The sequence below is a fragment of the Merops nubicus genome, unplaced genomic scaffold (assembly GCF_000691845.1).
Source record: "Merops nubicus isolate BGI_N331 unplaced genomic scaffold, ASM69184v1 scaffold35090, whole genome shotgun sequence".
Lineage (NCBI taxonomy): Eukaryota > Metazoa > Chordata > Aves > Coraciiformes > Meropidae > Merops > Merops nubicus.
This window is the reverse complement of record NW_008583101.1, coordinates 32,802-48,522: the sequence shown is the minus strand read 5'-3', so window position 1 is coordinate 48,522 and position 15,721 is coordinate 32,802. Positions and strand designations below refer to the sequence as shown.

The 15,721-nt window shown below is 35.1% G+C and overlaps 1 protein-coding gene across 1 annotated transcript in view; it reads right to left on the bottom strand.

Annotated features, from left to right (window-relative positions):
* Nucleotides 1–15,330, bottom strand: part of PPARG (peroxisome proliferator-activated receptor gamma) — a 25,004-nt gene extending 9,674 nt beyond the window's left edge. The window contains exons 1-4 of the mRNA XM_008939532.1: nt 15,106–15,330; nt 13,183–13,352; nt 11,272–11,410; nt 2,412–2,611 (exon numbers count right to left, since the gene is read on the bottom strand). Coding sequence (XP_008937780.1) covers nt 2,412–2,611; nt 11,272–11,410; nt 13,183–13,352; nt 15,106–15,325 — 729 coding nt within the window. The 5' untranslated portion in view covers nt 15,326–15,330. The remainder of the gene's footprint in view (nt 1–2,411; nt 2,612–11,271; nt 11,411–13,182; nt 13,353–15,105) is intronic.
* Nucleotides 15,331–15,721: the final 391 nt, after the last annotated feature.

Here is a 15,721-nt window from a genome sequence, read left to right as displayed (position 1 = left end):
GCGAGACGTTCCGGCTGACAGTAACCTCTGACGGTGACAGCTCATGAGATTCACTTCAACAGTGTGAGCTATGACACTATTTTTCCACATGCACTAGGGTTTCAGTGTGGAACTGAAAAAAATAAAACACACTGCACTGAGAAAAGCCAGGAGGAAATTGTATTTTTCAAGACGTAATGAATAACAAGATTGTAGAGGAGGATTTAAAAAGTCACGTTTTAGTACTAGTAGGCTGTCCCTTTCTTTTCTTCCTAGAAAATATTAGGTGGGAGCACCAAGTACAAGGAAAAGCAATTTATTCTGTTCATGTACATCTGATTTAGAAAGACTAAACTATGCCATTGACCTACTGACTGGTAAAAATCAAGAAAGAGTTCAAAATAGTGAAAGAAATTTTTAATATAAAGATTCAGATTAACTTCGTGAGCAGAATTTTAAGTTGAATGAGTCCTGTATATCCCAGAAGAGGGTGAGTCAGTCATTTTAGTTTTGACATGTTCACTTAGCATGTCCAGTCATTTTCAGTTAATGCAGATGATACAGCAATTAAAAAAATAACATAAATTTAATTTATGCCCATAGTAAACACTTTGATGTTCCAGGGCATAAAGTCCATTACAACACAAATAACGTAAAAGTTGTAACCATTAAATACTGGCTGTCACTCTTTCAGAGTTATTTTTTTAAAGAGACTTGAAAATTTGCAACAATGAAAAGCTGAATTCTACATCCATTGTTATAGTGCTATAGTCTAAACTGGTAAAATTTTGAAACTTCCAATAAAAAAGGTGAATGCTGTTGATGGCATACTATATATTTAACTACATAAGTATTGAAGTAGTGTAACTTTCAGGCACGACTGAGTTGTGTAAACCCAGATGTTTGTTAAGTACCCAGAACAACAAAGCAGCAAACCACAGGCCAAGTGATTTCTGTGGCAGCTCCCTAGAACCTTACAGAGGAGAAGTGGGATTTGTGGATGCGCCTGGGACCTCAGAAACAAAGTTCCCAGATTTCTAAACACACATCTGGAAAAACAGATGATAAGAGCACCATAGGTAAACCTGTCTCAACTCTTGCCATGTTCCAGAGCATGCAGAGTGGGTGGCTGCAGGAAAAAGTGCAGGATTCCTGGTGATGTGTTTAGGATGAAGAGGAGTAAAAAAGACATACAGTTACATGCCCCACTTCTATTCTGTTTCTCAATGCAGGTACATAGCTATTAAGAACACAAATAAAAAGCTAAATTGCTGTATTCTTTCCCAGTAGCCTCTGTTTCTGATATAAAAAGGGAACTGTAAAAACACTTGGAAAAAGCAGTGACCCTCAAGTGGGCTTAGCATATCAGCTTTCTGCAGAACAAATAAACTATGCTAGTTTGACCTCTATATACTCCATGATGAACAGTTACTCAAATTGTAAGTGTTCACCATATCTGAAGTTTTTATGTGAGGAGTACAACCAAATCAGGGACAATATTTAAATCATGATTTTAACTGCCTTTAAAGAAATAAAGCCTAAAATACCTCCAAATTCTTTCCTGCCTTTGAAACTATTAAAGGAAATAAAACACAGTCTCTGCTGTAATGCTGACAATAAAAATTGTGCTGAAAATACATCATGCTAAGAGTTACAAGTTTTGGAAAATGGTTTTGCTGTTTAGTTATTAAAATAATGACAAAATTCAAAACCTACTGTAAAGATGAGATCTTATTTATCCTCCTCACTAGTAAAGAAGATTGTTATACATTGCCATTGAAGTTTCCAAAGCAACCCACAAATATATGTATCTCTATTCCTTATTTTTCAAAGATTTTCTTGTACGTTCTCCTAGAATTTAAATTGCATCAACACAGGATACTGATCTGATCCAAGATAACCCAGTTAAATGCAGGAAGTCATCAGAGAATCCTAAGTGTAAGCATCATAGCTAAAGCAAATGATGGTGTTCGTACTGGGAGCCACTTGACACTTACAGAAAAGAGTATTCCTTTGGGTACAGCTAGCACTGATAATATGCTGTGATACGGATGCTTGAATAGAATAGCAACCAGTTCCTGACAGCTAGATAGCCACCTTAAATAGATAGTGTGGAAGATAACCTTTGGTGAAGGAGAAGGAAAACGGGAAGAGTGGATCAGAGAATACAAAAAGGTTAAGATGACCTTCAAATTCTTGTACTGGTTTCAACTATTTTATTAGGTGAACTTGGAGTTTTTTCAAATAATGTTTACTTATCCTATCTAAAAACATTTCCTGTGTTTCAGACACAGCTTGAAATATGTAACTGCCAACAGCAAAGCTGCTTTTTTAAAAAAGATGTGTTGTCAATGTGGTAAATCATTTACTCAAAAGAAAGCAAAAAAAAAAAAAAAACAAAACCCAAACCAAAAAAAACAGAGGGAACTAACTGATTTGTCTGTCGTCTTTCCTGTCAAGATCGCCCTCGCCTTGGCTTTGGTCAGAGGGAAGGACTTTATGTATGAGTCATACAGATGCTTGGCAAGTGCTCGTAGATCAGCAGATTCGGGGTTTAACTGGTCGATGTCGCTGGAAATCTCTGCCAAGAGCTTCTCCTTCTCCGCTTGTGGCATTCGCCCAAACCTGATGGCTGAAGAAGATGACAAGCAATTACTATAGCTATAGTTGCACCTAAAAAAGCGCATTTGAATAGCTTTTAATGTCACCTTTTGTTAGGAGCTCTCCAAGTTTTTTATTGAAAGAGTACTTAGGCAAGTAAGAAAACGATGATCTTCTCCAGTAACACAGGCAAAGTAGAGGAAGTGCTTTAAAGAAATCTAAACAAACAAACCTCAGAGAGGAAATAATCTGTGTGCCCAAACAGTAAGATTAGAATATCTTGCTTAGAAATGCAAACCTATTGTCAGCTCACCTGATAGAGTTACTGAAAACCACTGATTCTACCTCCAAGATAAATAGAATGTAAAGAATCTTTAAGATATTAAAATCCTGTTGGCTCAGGGTAGGAACCACCTTTCAGCCTCATATTGTTTTGGGCAAATCACCATATGGATCTCAGAGTCTTCATTTGTTTAGAAACAAAACACTCACATGCCTTGCAGGAATAAGTTCCTAAATAGTTCAGCAGAACTTAGTGTGGCAAGTGCAATAAAATATTATCAAAAGAACTAAGGAATGAGAAAGAAGGTTGTGCAGGGAGTGAAAAAGCTAGAAAAGGTTGAATTCTTCACAGTAACTTTATGAAAGCACAGGAGATGGTTCTACCTTTTCATATGAACTCACACTTGCTCAATACCAGCCTAAGGCAGGCTGTAAACCTCCCGCTTTTACATCTATGTACTTACTAGCCAAGACACTATTTATTCATATGGATACTGACTTGGAAAATATTTCACATGAGCCACGAAGATCAAGATTGATTTATCACGTGAGATTCAGTAAACAGAATTTGTTTCTTATTACAAAAACAAAACAGAACAAAAGAACATCCAAACAAAAAAACAGAAGGAAGAAATAAAGGGTTGCATTTTGGCCTTAGGAGGAAATAGAAATACCATAAATATTTTTTTCAGCGATTAATGTCTTCCCTGGATAAAGTAAAAGTTCTGTTAAGATCATACATATGAATGATTTTACTAGGGACAGTTATTTTGGGAACAATCAGTCACTTTCCTTTTATGAGTTTGCTCACAGTGAGCTGATGGACAAAAGCGACACTTTTTTTCAAGAATAAATGATTGTGTCAGGAAACATAAAACCCCCTATTTGTCATATATTATATTTATGGATCTCTTATTTCATGGCTGTAGAAACAAGGCTGTTTATTTTTACAGCTGGACTACATTTCTCTTTCAACAAACTTAGTCTCTGAATGATATATGCTGCGTATTTCAAATTTGTTTCGGTATTCTTAGTGTTAACATGTCAGAATAAAAATCAGCATGAAAAGAAATCTAGTTCAAATAGGTACCAATTAACATATTCTACTTTTTTCCCTCCAAAAAATGTCTGTTGCTTGTAATTCTTTCATATGGGAAATTGTGAATAATTACCAACTGCTATTTGTTTTGTATCATATGTACCATAGCATAGGTATTTTTTTTCCTCTCTCATGGGAAACACTAAGGATTCTTATTCAGCTACTAACAATAGTCTTCAGGGAGACATCACTGCCTGCCTTTTTTCCAAGAGCGAAATGTTTAAAGAAAAACTATTAACTTCATATTAGTTTATATGGCACACTTTAATGGCTCAAAGAGACAGACACCATTCCGTAGAGAAGTAATGTAAATAGATGAACATACAGCAGCCATAATGATGTATTAAAAATATTGATATTTGATAGTAAACAAAAGGAGATTTAAAAAAGATTTAAAAATTCAGTGTAACTACAAAGGAATTAATTCAGCTACACACGCTCCATGGACACTGTGAATCAAGACCGTTTTGGTATTTTTAATTTCCAGTTTAAATGGATTCTCTCACTGTGAAAAATTCATATTTGTAGTTGGCACAAATCTTCTGAGTTTTTTTAAAAATCTTGTATGGATGTTGATAACATTGAACCCGTAATATAATATCTGTATTTTAGACATTGGTGAAGATGTAAAATGAATGAAGTATGAGAATTTAATGAAGTAAATAGAATGAAAGCTCACTGAGACTATTTTATAGCATTTACAGATCTTTTTTTCCTGATATTTAAGGAGATATTCAACAAAAAGAATCAAACTGTCAGCAACATAATAAAACTGAAATATATTACATACATATTGTAAAAATTGTTCCAGTGACAACAGGTATAACTAAAATGTGGGGTCAAGAAGGTTTTAAAATAATAACAGAGCTAATAAAATTGCTAAAGGTTAATTGAAAGTCCATGTTGAACAGTTTAGGTATTTGTTAAATTCATATTTTCATGAAAAGCTATTATGTTCTTCACTAGATCTGGTTTCTGATTTAATAGTAATTTAATATTTAATTTTTGACATTAATAGGATTATGTTTTTCTGATTAATTTGTCCACTTTTCAAATGTGCATTTTGCAATAGCTTCGTCAATGGAAAACAATCTTGTTGTTGGTTGTTGATACTTCGTTGTTGATACTTTGATACTTCTGATTGGGTTCTTGACAAGAAACTCAACTCCTCCTCACCATCTTTTTTGAGGAAGGATTTGCAAACCGAAGACCTAAATGTAGTCTAGCAAGAGTCCTCAGACTATTACAGTGGACCTTTCAAGATGGAAAGAAAGCAAGGCGAATATTAGCCTCATATAAAGTACGGTTAATAAAAAAGGGAGATCAGTTGCCCATGTCTATAAAATGTTAATCACTTCCAGAAATATACAGAGTACAGTTTATTACAAACTGAAGACTTCTGAACATTTAATAAGAAATATTGAGGAACTCTAAGGAAACCTTTGAGAGATTTCATGGCGGTATCAGGAACTAGGTTCTTTGGGCCAGAAAAATGTTTTGTTATGGTAAATCCTACATGCAAACTAATTTGATATGTTATACAGAATACATTAATAGCATGATATATAATGTTTTTATAATATGTTTACAATCAGTTAGTTGGCCTTAACAAGCTGATGTAAGTTCTGTAAGCTCATTCTAAACACACGAACTCTAAGTATTATGGAACTGAACACCAGTATGAGAGATGATTCTGTGGTTGGCCTATTCCTGAGTACTGGGGTTTGCAGGAGCAAGTTTATAATCTGGAAACTCACTGGCATAAGACTCCCTTTCATCAAGGTTATTTTTGTGAACAAGGGAATTTAAAAAGGGACAGTATATTTCTTCCCCTTCCTACGTTTTAAGATTGACTTAGCTCTAAAATCAATAGGAATTTATTTTCTTCCCCCCCTTTTATCAAGATTCTTTAATCAATTCTTCTTTAATCAAGAATCTACTGGAACATTCTTAATGATATAGCACAGTGTATATATCAGCTATGACAGTGTTTAGTGTTTAATTGTTTAATGTAGACATTTTTATTGAAAAGATCAGGGATTTTCAAATCAGGGATTGTTTTGTTATTAGAGAGTGGCTGGTTAAGCTGCATAATTACTATTTTAAAGAACAGAAACCAGACAAACACCTTGCTAGAAATTCATACGTGTGCGAATAGACACGTTTCGTTTTTTCAAGGAAACATATATTCATATACTCATGTTTTCTTAATATGTCCTTTATCTGTATGTACCTGGAGTCCTATCCAAAAGTCTTTTGGAAAGTAAATTACAGTACTGGTGCTAGAAATTTGACATATTGTCAACTCTCTGTTAATAGTTTACAAGAGCACTGGCGTAGAATTTATAATAAATAACAACTTAGAATGTGTTTCTTTTTTAAATGGAAAATAATATTGACTAAGGGTGTTCTCCAGAATCCCACTTCTGGTGTGCTTATCTACCTCCAGCAAAGGATACCCAATTATTTTCACAAAGTAGGCATCTATGATAAGCCCTAGTGCCTCTAATATAAAATTGTTTCTATTAATTGACAGGTTGCACTGGACTTCATCATCCTGTTAATATTTAATTTACTGTTAAAAATTCTAGAGTAGCTGCCTTCTTTGACTTACCATTTATTTTTATTTTGCTTGCAATAGTGATACTTATTTTCCAAAAAAGTGCTTTGAAATCTCTGCATTAACAGTGTTATAATCTTCAAATATTATTAGTTACTTTGATTTTTTTTTTTTCAATATTCTTCCTTGGTGGAATCCTATCTCATTTTTTGTTTCCATCTGTCTGAGAATTTGTATAATTTTTTTATATACAGTCAAAACCCCTGTGAACATTAATGTTAAATCAAAGCATTGTCCTCAGCATGCTGAATTTTACGAATGCAAGCACCCGTATGTATAATCTGTTTTGGAGTTAAAGCCCAAAGACACAGAGGAAGACTATATCAAATGATACGTGATTAAAGCTGCAGGGAAATTTGCGAAATATTTTTAAGGAATTTTTGGCAGAAGCTTGGCATGGAGCCTCATGTTCTAATTTTTCTGCAAAAATCAGATTCCTGGTTTCTTTTTTAAAAAGAGATAATTTGAAATTCTTTTTGTGTAAAGGAAAATGGGAAAGCAAAAAGAAGTACTACCACTAAAGGTGATATTGAATTATATAGCAAGCTTGCTAAAATGCAAAGATTACTTGGAAATAAGATTAGCACATGGTCTTAAATGATAAACTAGGTTATAAGCATTAACTTCTATTCTCAAATGTTCAGAATTGAGTTAGCTAGATCAAACGGAGCTTACTCCTAGCATGGAAAGCTATTACACTGATGTCAAATCAGGCCAAGCTACCTCTTGTTATCAGAGGGCACAAGCTGATTAGCTAATCAAAGAGCTATAGCAGGGCAGGGGGTTATCTCTTGCTGGCCTAAAGCAACCATCCTTCGTTTAAGAACCTGCCAGGGCTGTTGGGGTTCCCACCTCTCAGATCACACCTCCACCAACATCTGCAGAGTTTGCATTGAGCAGACAGGACCAAGACTTCTCCTACATACACCAACTGACTTCACTGAAAATGGAAATGAGATCTTGCTGTTTTCTGTACTAACATCTGACTTTCACATAAAAGAATTCATCAATAATGAAATCCCTCAGAAATGTCACAATATTTTCTCGTGCTTAGCGTGTGAAAACTGCTTGGGGTAAAGTTCATTCTGCATCTTTATTTTTGTATGGGCTGTATCTTTATTAACAATCTACCATTTCTACATGTCTTTGTTTCTTTTTAAATGGGTGTTTTTCCAGTGGATTAATAGCAATGGATCTTTCATGATCCACTTCTAAATACTGTCTGTATTTCATTGACATATGTGTCTTGGAAGATTTCTGATGTAATTCACAAATTATGAGAATAACATTTCTTAAATAATAGAATGGCTTAGGTTGGAAGGGACCCTAGAGATCATCTAATCCAGGCCATCAGGACCCTAAAATATATTTTAAATATAGCAATTTCTTTACAATATAAAGTGAGAGAGCTGTGAATCAAATGTTTCCATCATATAATTTGACAGGTAAAAGGATAATTTTCAATTTTTTTTAATGCTTAGAATATATTTTTTTAAAAATATTGTATTAGTTGTAGCAGATTCTGTTCAATGTTTATTTGCCTTGCAAACAAATTTGGGGGGGAGATTCAATTTTGTGGTACTAGACTGGTTGTTTCCTTTTGGAGAAGTCGTCATTTTCAGAGGACTGAGACAAAAAGTCCGGAAGAGGTCAGATATGAGGGGTTTTACAGAAGGAATTGGGAAAGTGGGATTATGGGTCAGAGTAAAAGGAGGAGGGATTGATGATGCTTACAGAGGTTAGGGTGGAAAAGGAGAGTTCACAGAGTGGATAAGTGTTCACAGCATTTCTGGTGGTTGAGGAAAATCTCAAGGATGGGCGGTATCCATTTCTGCTTCTCTCTCCACTTCCCTCTGTTTCCATGGACCACTTTACTCTTCTTGCTTCTCTACCTTGTCTCTCCTCCACCTACCCTCAGAGCTAGGCCTAGCTTCCTTATCTCCTGGGAAACTGGGAAATGGCCTAAGGAAGGGTCTGCAGGGGTGGGAAGGGCAGGGACTGGCCAGCGAGCTGACATAAAGGATCTGGAAATGTGGCTCATTACTCACACTGCAAGGGTGCAAGGGGTTCAGACACCAATTTCTTTCACAGTAACAGAGGACTGAGCAACTTCGGGCATGTGCCTGCCGCTGGAATGTGTGATCTCTCTCTCCTTTCTTTGGCAGGTACTGCTCTTACTTCTATTTACTGCAGTCTCCAAACATCAGTGATGTAAAACCAATACTGAATATAGTGAGACAATACATGCTACCTTATATCCTTTGTCTTTCTCTGGAAAAACTTGGATATTTATCCTTCTGCCACATTTTATGGCTTGGAGAAGTTACAATTGCTTACAGACTATTCTGCTTAACACTCCACTCTTCTGATTGTCTAGATTACTTTTGAGCATAAATGAGACCCTGAATAGACAACAAACACAGTTTCTTACACTAGAAAACACAAGATACAGCCAGGGCAGATACCTGTCTGAGTTTACTGGAGACATTTGCCCAGACTGAGCAATTCACTGCTCCCAGAACTGAAAAGACAGATATATTGCCATGTGTGCTCTTTTTCCCAATACAGGAGTTGGCTTCGTATAGTACTTCTAGTAGAAGAGAAAAAAATAACGAAATTTCCAAAATAAAATAACCAAGTTTCTGTTAGTGGTACTTCAGAATGCATTCTGAGAAACTAAGGGTTAAACACAGAGCAGCGCTGTAGCAAGAGGAGGAAAGGAAAACAATATTCAAAGCATGAGAACACCACTGTCTTACTTAACCTTCAGCCAAGTGGTATGTAGCATTTATACGTGAAAAAATGTGTCTGTAGCTGCTGAGTGTCTCCTTGCATTCCCTGGTTTTGTAAGTGCCCTATTCATTTTGCAATGATACATCTATACAGAGACTGTCATGGATTGGAACCCTCGGGCACAAATCATCCACATCCTGGTTCCAAGCATTTAAGATTCAGATTATTTCACTGCTCAGGTGGGGGGACTTTAATCTGTGGATGTAACATAAAAACGTGTCTCAGTGTCTTTGACAATATGCACTGTTACATTTCTGTATGTTTCTTTATACAGGTCTGTGTCTTCAAAGGCGAAATTTAATTCTTTTTAATAAATTTGTTTGTTTGTAAATGATGGAGGAACGAGGGTTTCCTTTCATGTGATGCAGAGTGTGATCCAAATTCTTTCTGTTTAAGCAGAGTGGGTAAAAAACGCAGATTTAAGAGGCAATACTTTAATATAAACACTAAAAACTCCCTGTTAGGTAAAATCGTGGTAGAGCAAATGAAAGTGTTCCTTCAACTTCTGGGACAAAAGGCTTTGCCCTTTCCCCTTCTCCCTTCTACTTCTCCCCGATTCCCACAACCATGGGCCCTACTGGTGCCACAGTTTCTGCCTTAGAAATGGCTGAACAGGAAAAAAAATAGCAGGTGAAATGTTAATTTTAAAAATATTTCTTGGGCCCTTGGTGTTACTAAGCCAGAGAGAACGGTCTTGGCCTTCCCTTTCTTGGTGGAACTGCACATGGTTCCCATTGACATAACTGGGAGATTTGTTGCTAGGTTATGAGAGAATTTGGCATGCACCTTGAAAATAATAATAAAACCTGAATTACTATAAAAAAATACCCACGGTAGCATTTCAAAATTAGATTTATTTTTAAGTGTTGCTGTTGCATCCCAGGAACTTGAAAACCATATTTTCTATTAGCAAAACATTTCCCATACCAATTTACATTCACTGCATGTATTAACTTCGCAAATCACAGTTAAGCTTTTCTCCTGGGGACAGTACACTCATTTTTTATACTGGAAATAATGAAAGTTCTAAAAAAACCACTGAGAAATTATTTTCCCAGTCATGTTTGCAATTCTTTACCCTTAGAATTACATAAGTCTCTATGTTATGACATTTAATTCCTGTTTTTACTCAGCTTTGCCAAAGCAAGGCAGCAAAGAATCTTCATTATGTTTCTCTGTCCAAACATTCATAAGTATTTCCACATGAATCAATATGTTAATTTTATAGTTCAGAGAGACTTTCTTCTAAATTCTGTGCAAGAAAGGAACATAGTGATAGGCTCAATGCTATCTGCCCAACTACTGTTTTGGAAAACAGTACAGGGGCTGGCCTGGTAATTTGAAGTACGTTGTGTTCTAGTATGAGGAAGTGTTAACTTAGTGATGCTAACAGTCCTGGATAAGTGTCTTATGCATCCAATTCAAGTGACTATTGTTCACATACTTTGGGTAAATTTTCTAGTCCACTTTTTGTAATTAAATTAAGTTTTCTATTTACAGCAAAGGGACATTGAGCTACAGTATGCAAGAGTCTTGCCAGAAAATAAGACAATGAACTGAAAAATAACCATTACACTAGGAATAAGCAGGAAGAATAATCAACAGTGTAACGAAAAAGAATGCTGGTGAGTAAAACCAACTCATATGTTATATTATGTATTATATCAATAAATACAAATCTCTACCTGTCTGATTTTTATATTGAAAATAATCTCCAATCATAAATATAGTCTCGTAAACTCAGAGGCAATTTCTCTGATACATGTTTCTAAACTGTCTAGTGTTAAGAAACAGAAGAGCGTAGATGTTAAAGCAGCACATTCAGTAGTCATATTAATAGTTGATGTTATTCTTCAGGTAAAACTTTATTGCTTTAAAATATGCTAGATACACTTACCATTATGTGACATCCCAACGGCCAGGCACTTCTGAAACCTGCAGTATTGACATTTATTTCTGCTTTTCTTATGGATGCGGCAATTCAGGTCACATCTGTCATAAATTAGCTTTAACCTGATTGTTCTTCGAAAGAAGCCCTGGAGTAAACATAAAAGCACGTAAAAAAAATGCAAGAAACTGCCAGTGGCATCATCACACTTCTCTATATCTACAAAGCACCTTTCTGTATCCACGTGGAACCTAAGGAGTTTAGATGGATTTTCAAAGGAAGCAAAGCTCATACAGCTTATCTGTGTGCTCCTGTTCTGATATTATTAACCATTTTCAACCTGCTTTGGTAGAGGGGTAAAAATCTCACACAACTGGGGAAGCTTACAGGACAGTAGGGACAGAAATTTGGATCTCTATGGATGTGCTGAGCATGAGGAACGCTATGCCAAAGGAAGCAAAGCTCCATTTATTACACTGCTCATATAAAGTGAACACAACATTTTCAAAATTTAAAAATTCTCTACCAATGTAACAATTTTTTTTTATAAGTCAAAAGAAACCAAAAATTCTGCCAACAGCAGTTTAATCTCAAGTAAATAAAAAAGGTTATGGGTTATCCATTTGTTTAAATTTTCTTTCCCAACTATTTATTTATTCTATTTCAAATATTTATTTCTCTTTTCAGCCTGAGTACTTAAAAAGAATGTATATTCTTTCACCTATTTTATTTCTTTGGTTTTGCATAGTGCTGAGATAATTTTGCAATATTTATTTCTGGGTTCTGTTTTCTTGGTTGTTTTGTTTACTAGTTTATCTCCATTGTTTGGCTACTGAAAGTTTGCAAAGTATGTTGGCACATGAAAAATCCCAAAACTTGGCACCAAGCTCATGGAAATTATTGCACAGAAGTTTCATGAAGTCTTATAAAGAGAAAATCATTATGGAAATTCACAAGTCTGTCATTTTACAGTTTAAGATGTTTCCTCAGATCACTCAATCAGTTAATAAAGTTTATCCAAATTTATCATTATTTGTCCCTTATAATGTTTCATTTTCCTCACAGCAAATAATAAAAGTATAATAAGAACTCATACTTATATAATTCACTGTAATTTAAGTATTCAACACACATATCTAATGCTTTATATGTGTTCCTAATTCAGTGCTACAAATTTTAAGCTATTATTTATTAGTTATTATTATTTTCCTCAAGATATTGAAAATAAATAACATGGGAATTGCATGTTAAACCATAATATTTTTCTTTGAACTCAGTGAATTATCATTATTAATTTATTTCTCTGGCATTTTTCTTCTCATTCTTGAGGATGCCTAATTTTTAAACCATCCCTTTTGCTTTATGTGTTATAAACAATAAATATCATGGAAATAAAAAAAAAAAAGTCCATGGAGGTTTAAGGCAGAAAGCCACATTCTTTAATACCATTAGACTTCTCTGTAGTCACTGAGAAATTCATAAATTGGGTAAAAAAAAACTCTAATCAATGAGAATAACGGAATCTGAATTTTAAACTTCTCAGAGTATTGAGCTTTGGAGTTGGGCACGATCTGTTTTTGCTGTGTTCTATGAATTCAGATTCTGTAAGTGACCTCCAAGGCAGTTTTTAGGAATGAAAGATAATTACATAGCTGATGAAAGCAGAAGAGATGCGCAAAAATTCTAATAGATCTGTAACATAATACAGAAATAATAATAATAATAATACAGAAAGCACAACATATTTCTAAAAACTCTTGCTTATTAGCACACAAAGTCTTATGCAGTATATGTGGAACAATTTACTTAAAGAGTTCTTTGGTTTTTTTTAGAAAAGCACAGATCTCTGCTTTTACCAAGTGATTATTCAGACGAAAATAGTATCAAATCTTCAGCAACCCCAGATTTGTGAGAACGTACCTTGCAGCCCTCACATGCGTGGACACCATAGTGAAATCCTGAGGCCTTGTCCCCACACACACGGCATTCGATAGCCATGAGGGAGTTGGAAGACTCCTCATGAGGTTTATTGTACAACTGAACTTTTTCAGAAAAGTAGGGTGGGGAAGGAGGCTCCATTTTGATTGCATCTGCATACAGAGAAGATTTAATAGATAAACTCAAAGTATAATTAAATACATAGAAGAAGAAGCAAGGAATAATCGCAAGCAATGACAGCGTAGCCTGATTCATAGATCTGCTTCATAATACAAAATAAGTATTAAACAAGGGATGTAGGCTGCAAGCCACTATTTCACCGGTCACATATAAGCTGAAAAACCTTGAAGGGGCAGATTCTGAGGTAGAAAATGTTATTACAGATTTAGTTTTCTCTGTAGTATGGAATGATTTGAAGATAGGGATAGTAAAAATTCACATATGGAGACCTCATACTTTTCTCTCTCCATGTCTAGTCTGGTTGTATTACTTTAAGGTATTCCGAAGTACTGCAGGGAGAAAGACTGGAGTTTTTAAACTAGTCTAAAAAATATTTAAGTATCTAATAAGTTGAAAGAAATTTAGCTCTCCACCGGGGAACACTGTTCCACTTTGGATACAGTTTAGAGATACATTTTCAGTTTAGAGATACAATTTCTCTTCTGAAAGTTTCTAATCAAAAGAACAATTTGTAATATTGAACAAGCTCAAGCAAACAAGTATGACATCTTTGTATCAGTCATTATTGATCATGGAAGAAAGTTGCGACATTTGTCACTATAACATCACACCAGGTCACATCTCAGGAGTGAGGTACCAGACAGTACTGCAATAATGTGAATGTTTTTCTTTTCCAGACTGGCTACACTACACAAACAAGAGTTCCTACATAAACTAGAAAGAAAAAAGACAAGTGGAAAATAATCTAAGATAAAGAAGAGTTATGTTGCCTAAACTCTGCTGCGCTTTCTAGTTTGTTATTCAAGTGCTATGGACATTTCTAATTAAAAAAAAAAAAAAAAAAAAAATTAGTTGGAAGATTTAATTTATTTCATAAGTAACCCAGAGGTACACAGCACCTGCTTCACTCTACAGCCCAAATGAAATCTCATGATTTTCCTAGAAGGAATTCCTGTAGGATTAGCAGAAACAGAAGTGATCTCAGATCTAAGCACGCTAAAGCAGATCTACAAAAAAGTTCCAGCCACAACAATCTCACATTCCTACTTGGAGCAATAACAACTTATTTAAGAGCAGGTCACTTCCTTTCTTAAAAGGGGAGCTGTGTGTGATTTTTTTTTTACTATAACTGGCAAAAGAACAGTGTTTTTCATAGTATATTAACAATAGTAGCCTGTGAAGCTCCTTATGCCTACATTAGGAACATTGATAAAAGTTATACCAACGTTGTGACTCAGATGTAGACAATTCTTCTACTTCATCAGCTTCTTAGCCCATTTGGAATTTAAAAGCTACATGTATTAATAATGAATACGCTTTTATTTATTAACATTCAGGATATTTATTCTGCATTGTGTGCATAGAGCTTCAAAGGACAATTTACACACCAGACAAGGTAACATCACATACACCACAGCCTAAAAGTTTCAGAAACAAATGGTGGGGTTCATGTGTCTAACACAAAGTGTTCATGTCATGTTACACACTTTATGATACTTTGCCTGATCTCCATCTGCTGCTCTGGAAGGGTGAGGGTCTGCTTTATTTATTCTGTCTTTTCTATCTGCCTTTCAAGAGCATCTTCTGGACATTGATGATGGCACAGGACACCAGTATTTAGTCATCTGACTACTTCAAAATCCTTTTGCTGATAGTAAACTTTCTAGACAATGAACCAAATATGAACATGAAGGAAATATTAAAAGAAAAAATAAAAAAGCCTACTTTGGCAATCCTGGAGCTTGATATCGTATTTATAATCAATGTTTGTCTGATCAGTTCTTGCAAGAGGAATATCTTCATAGTGTGGTGAAGAAATGCTTGAAAAATCAACAGTGGTAAATGGCTTTATGTCAAAGGAATGTGTATGATCATCCATCGCAGACAGATCCACTGGACTAATTCCAAAATTAATGGGCCAAAATGGCATTTCTGTATCAACCATTGTAATCCCTGAAAACAAACAAACAAAAAAGAAACAGACATTTTAAAAGAAGCTTGTTATCTCTGTAATGAATTCAGGCCTGAGCAGAGGTCCAACTGTTTCCTGTCTGAGGGATTGAGATAGAAATTCAGAATCAGGTGTAGGTTATAGGGGAAAATTTAGTCCCTGACTATAATTTGGCTTGATTTTGTCACCCTGTAACGCATTAGGCTGTACAGTAACATTGCATGGCTAACACTCGGCAGGTAACCCAGCTTTGAGGTTCTTCAGAATACAGTCTGAACTGACCTGATCTGTACTTCAAAAGGCAGCAGAGACAACTGGTGGGCTCAGAGGACAGTAGTTAAATGAGCAATTGACAGAAATACATATAGGAAAAATAACTGTCTAAATAAT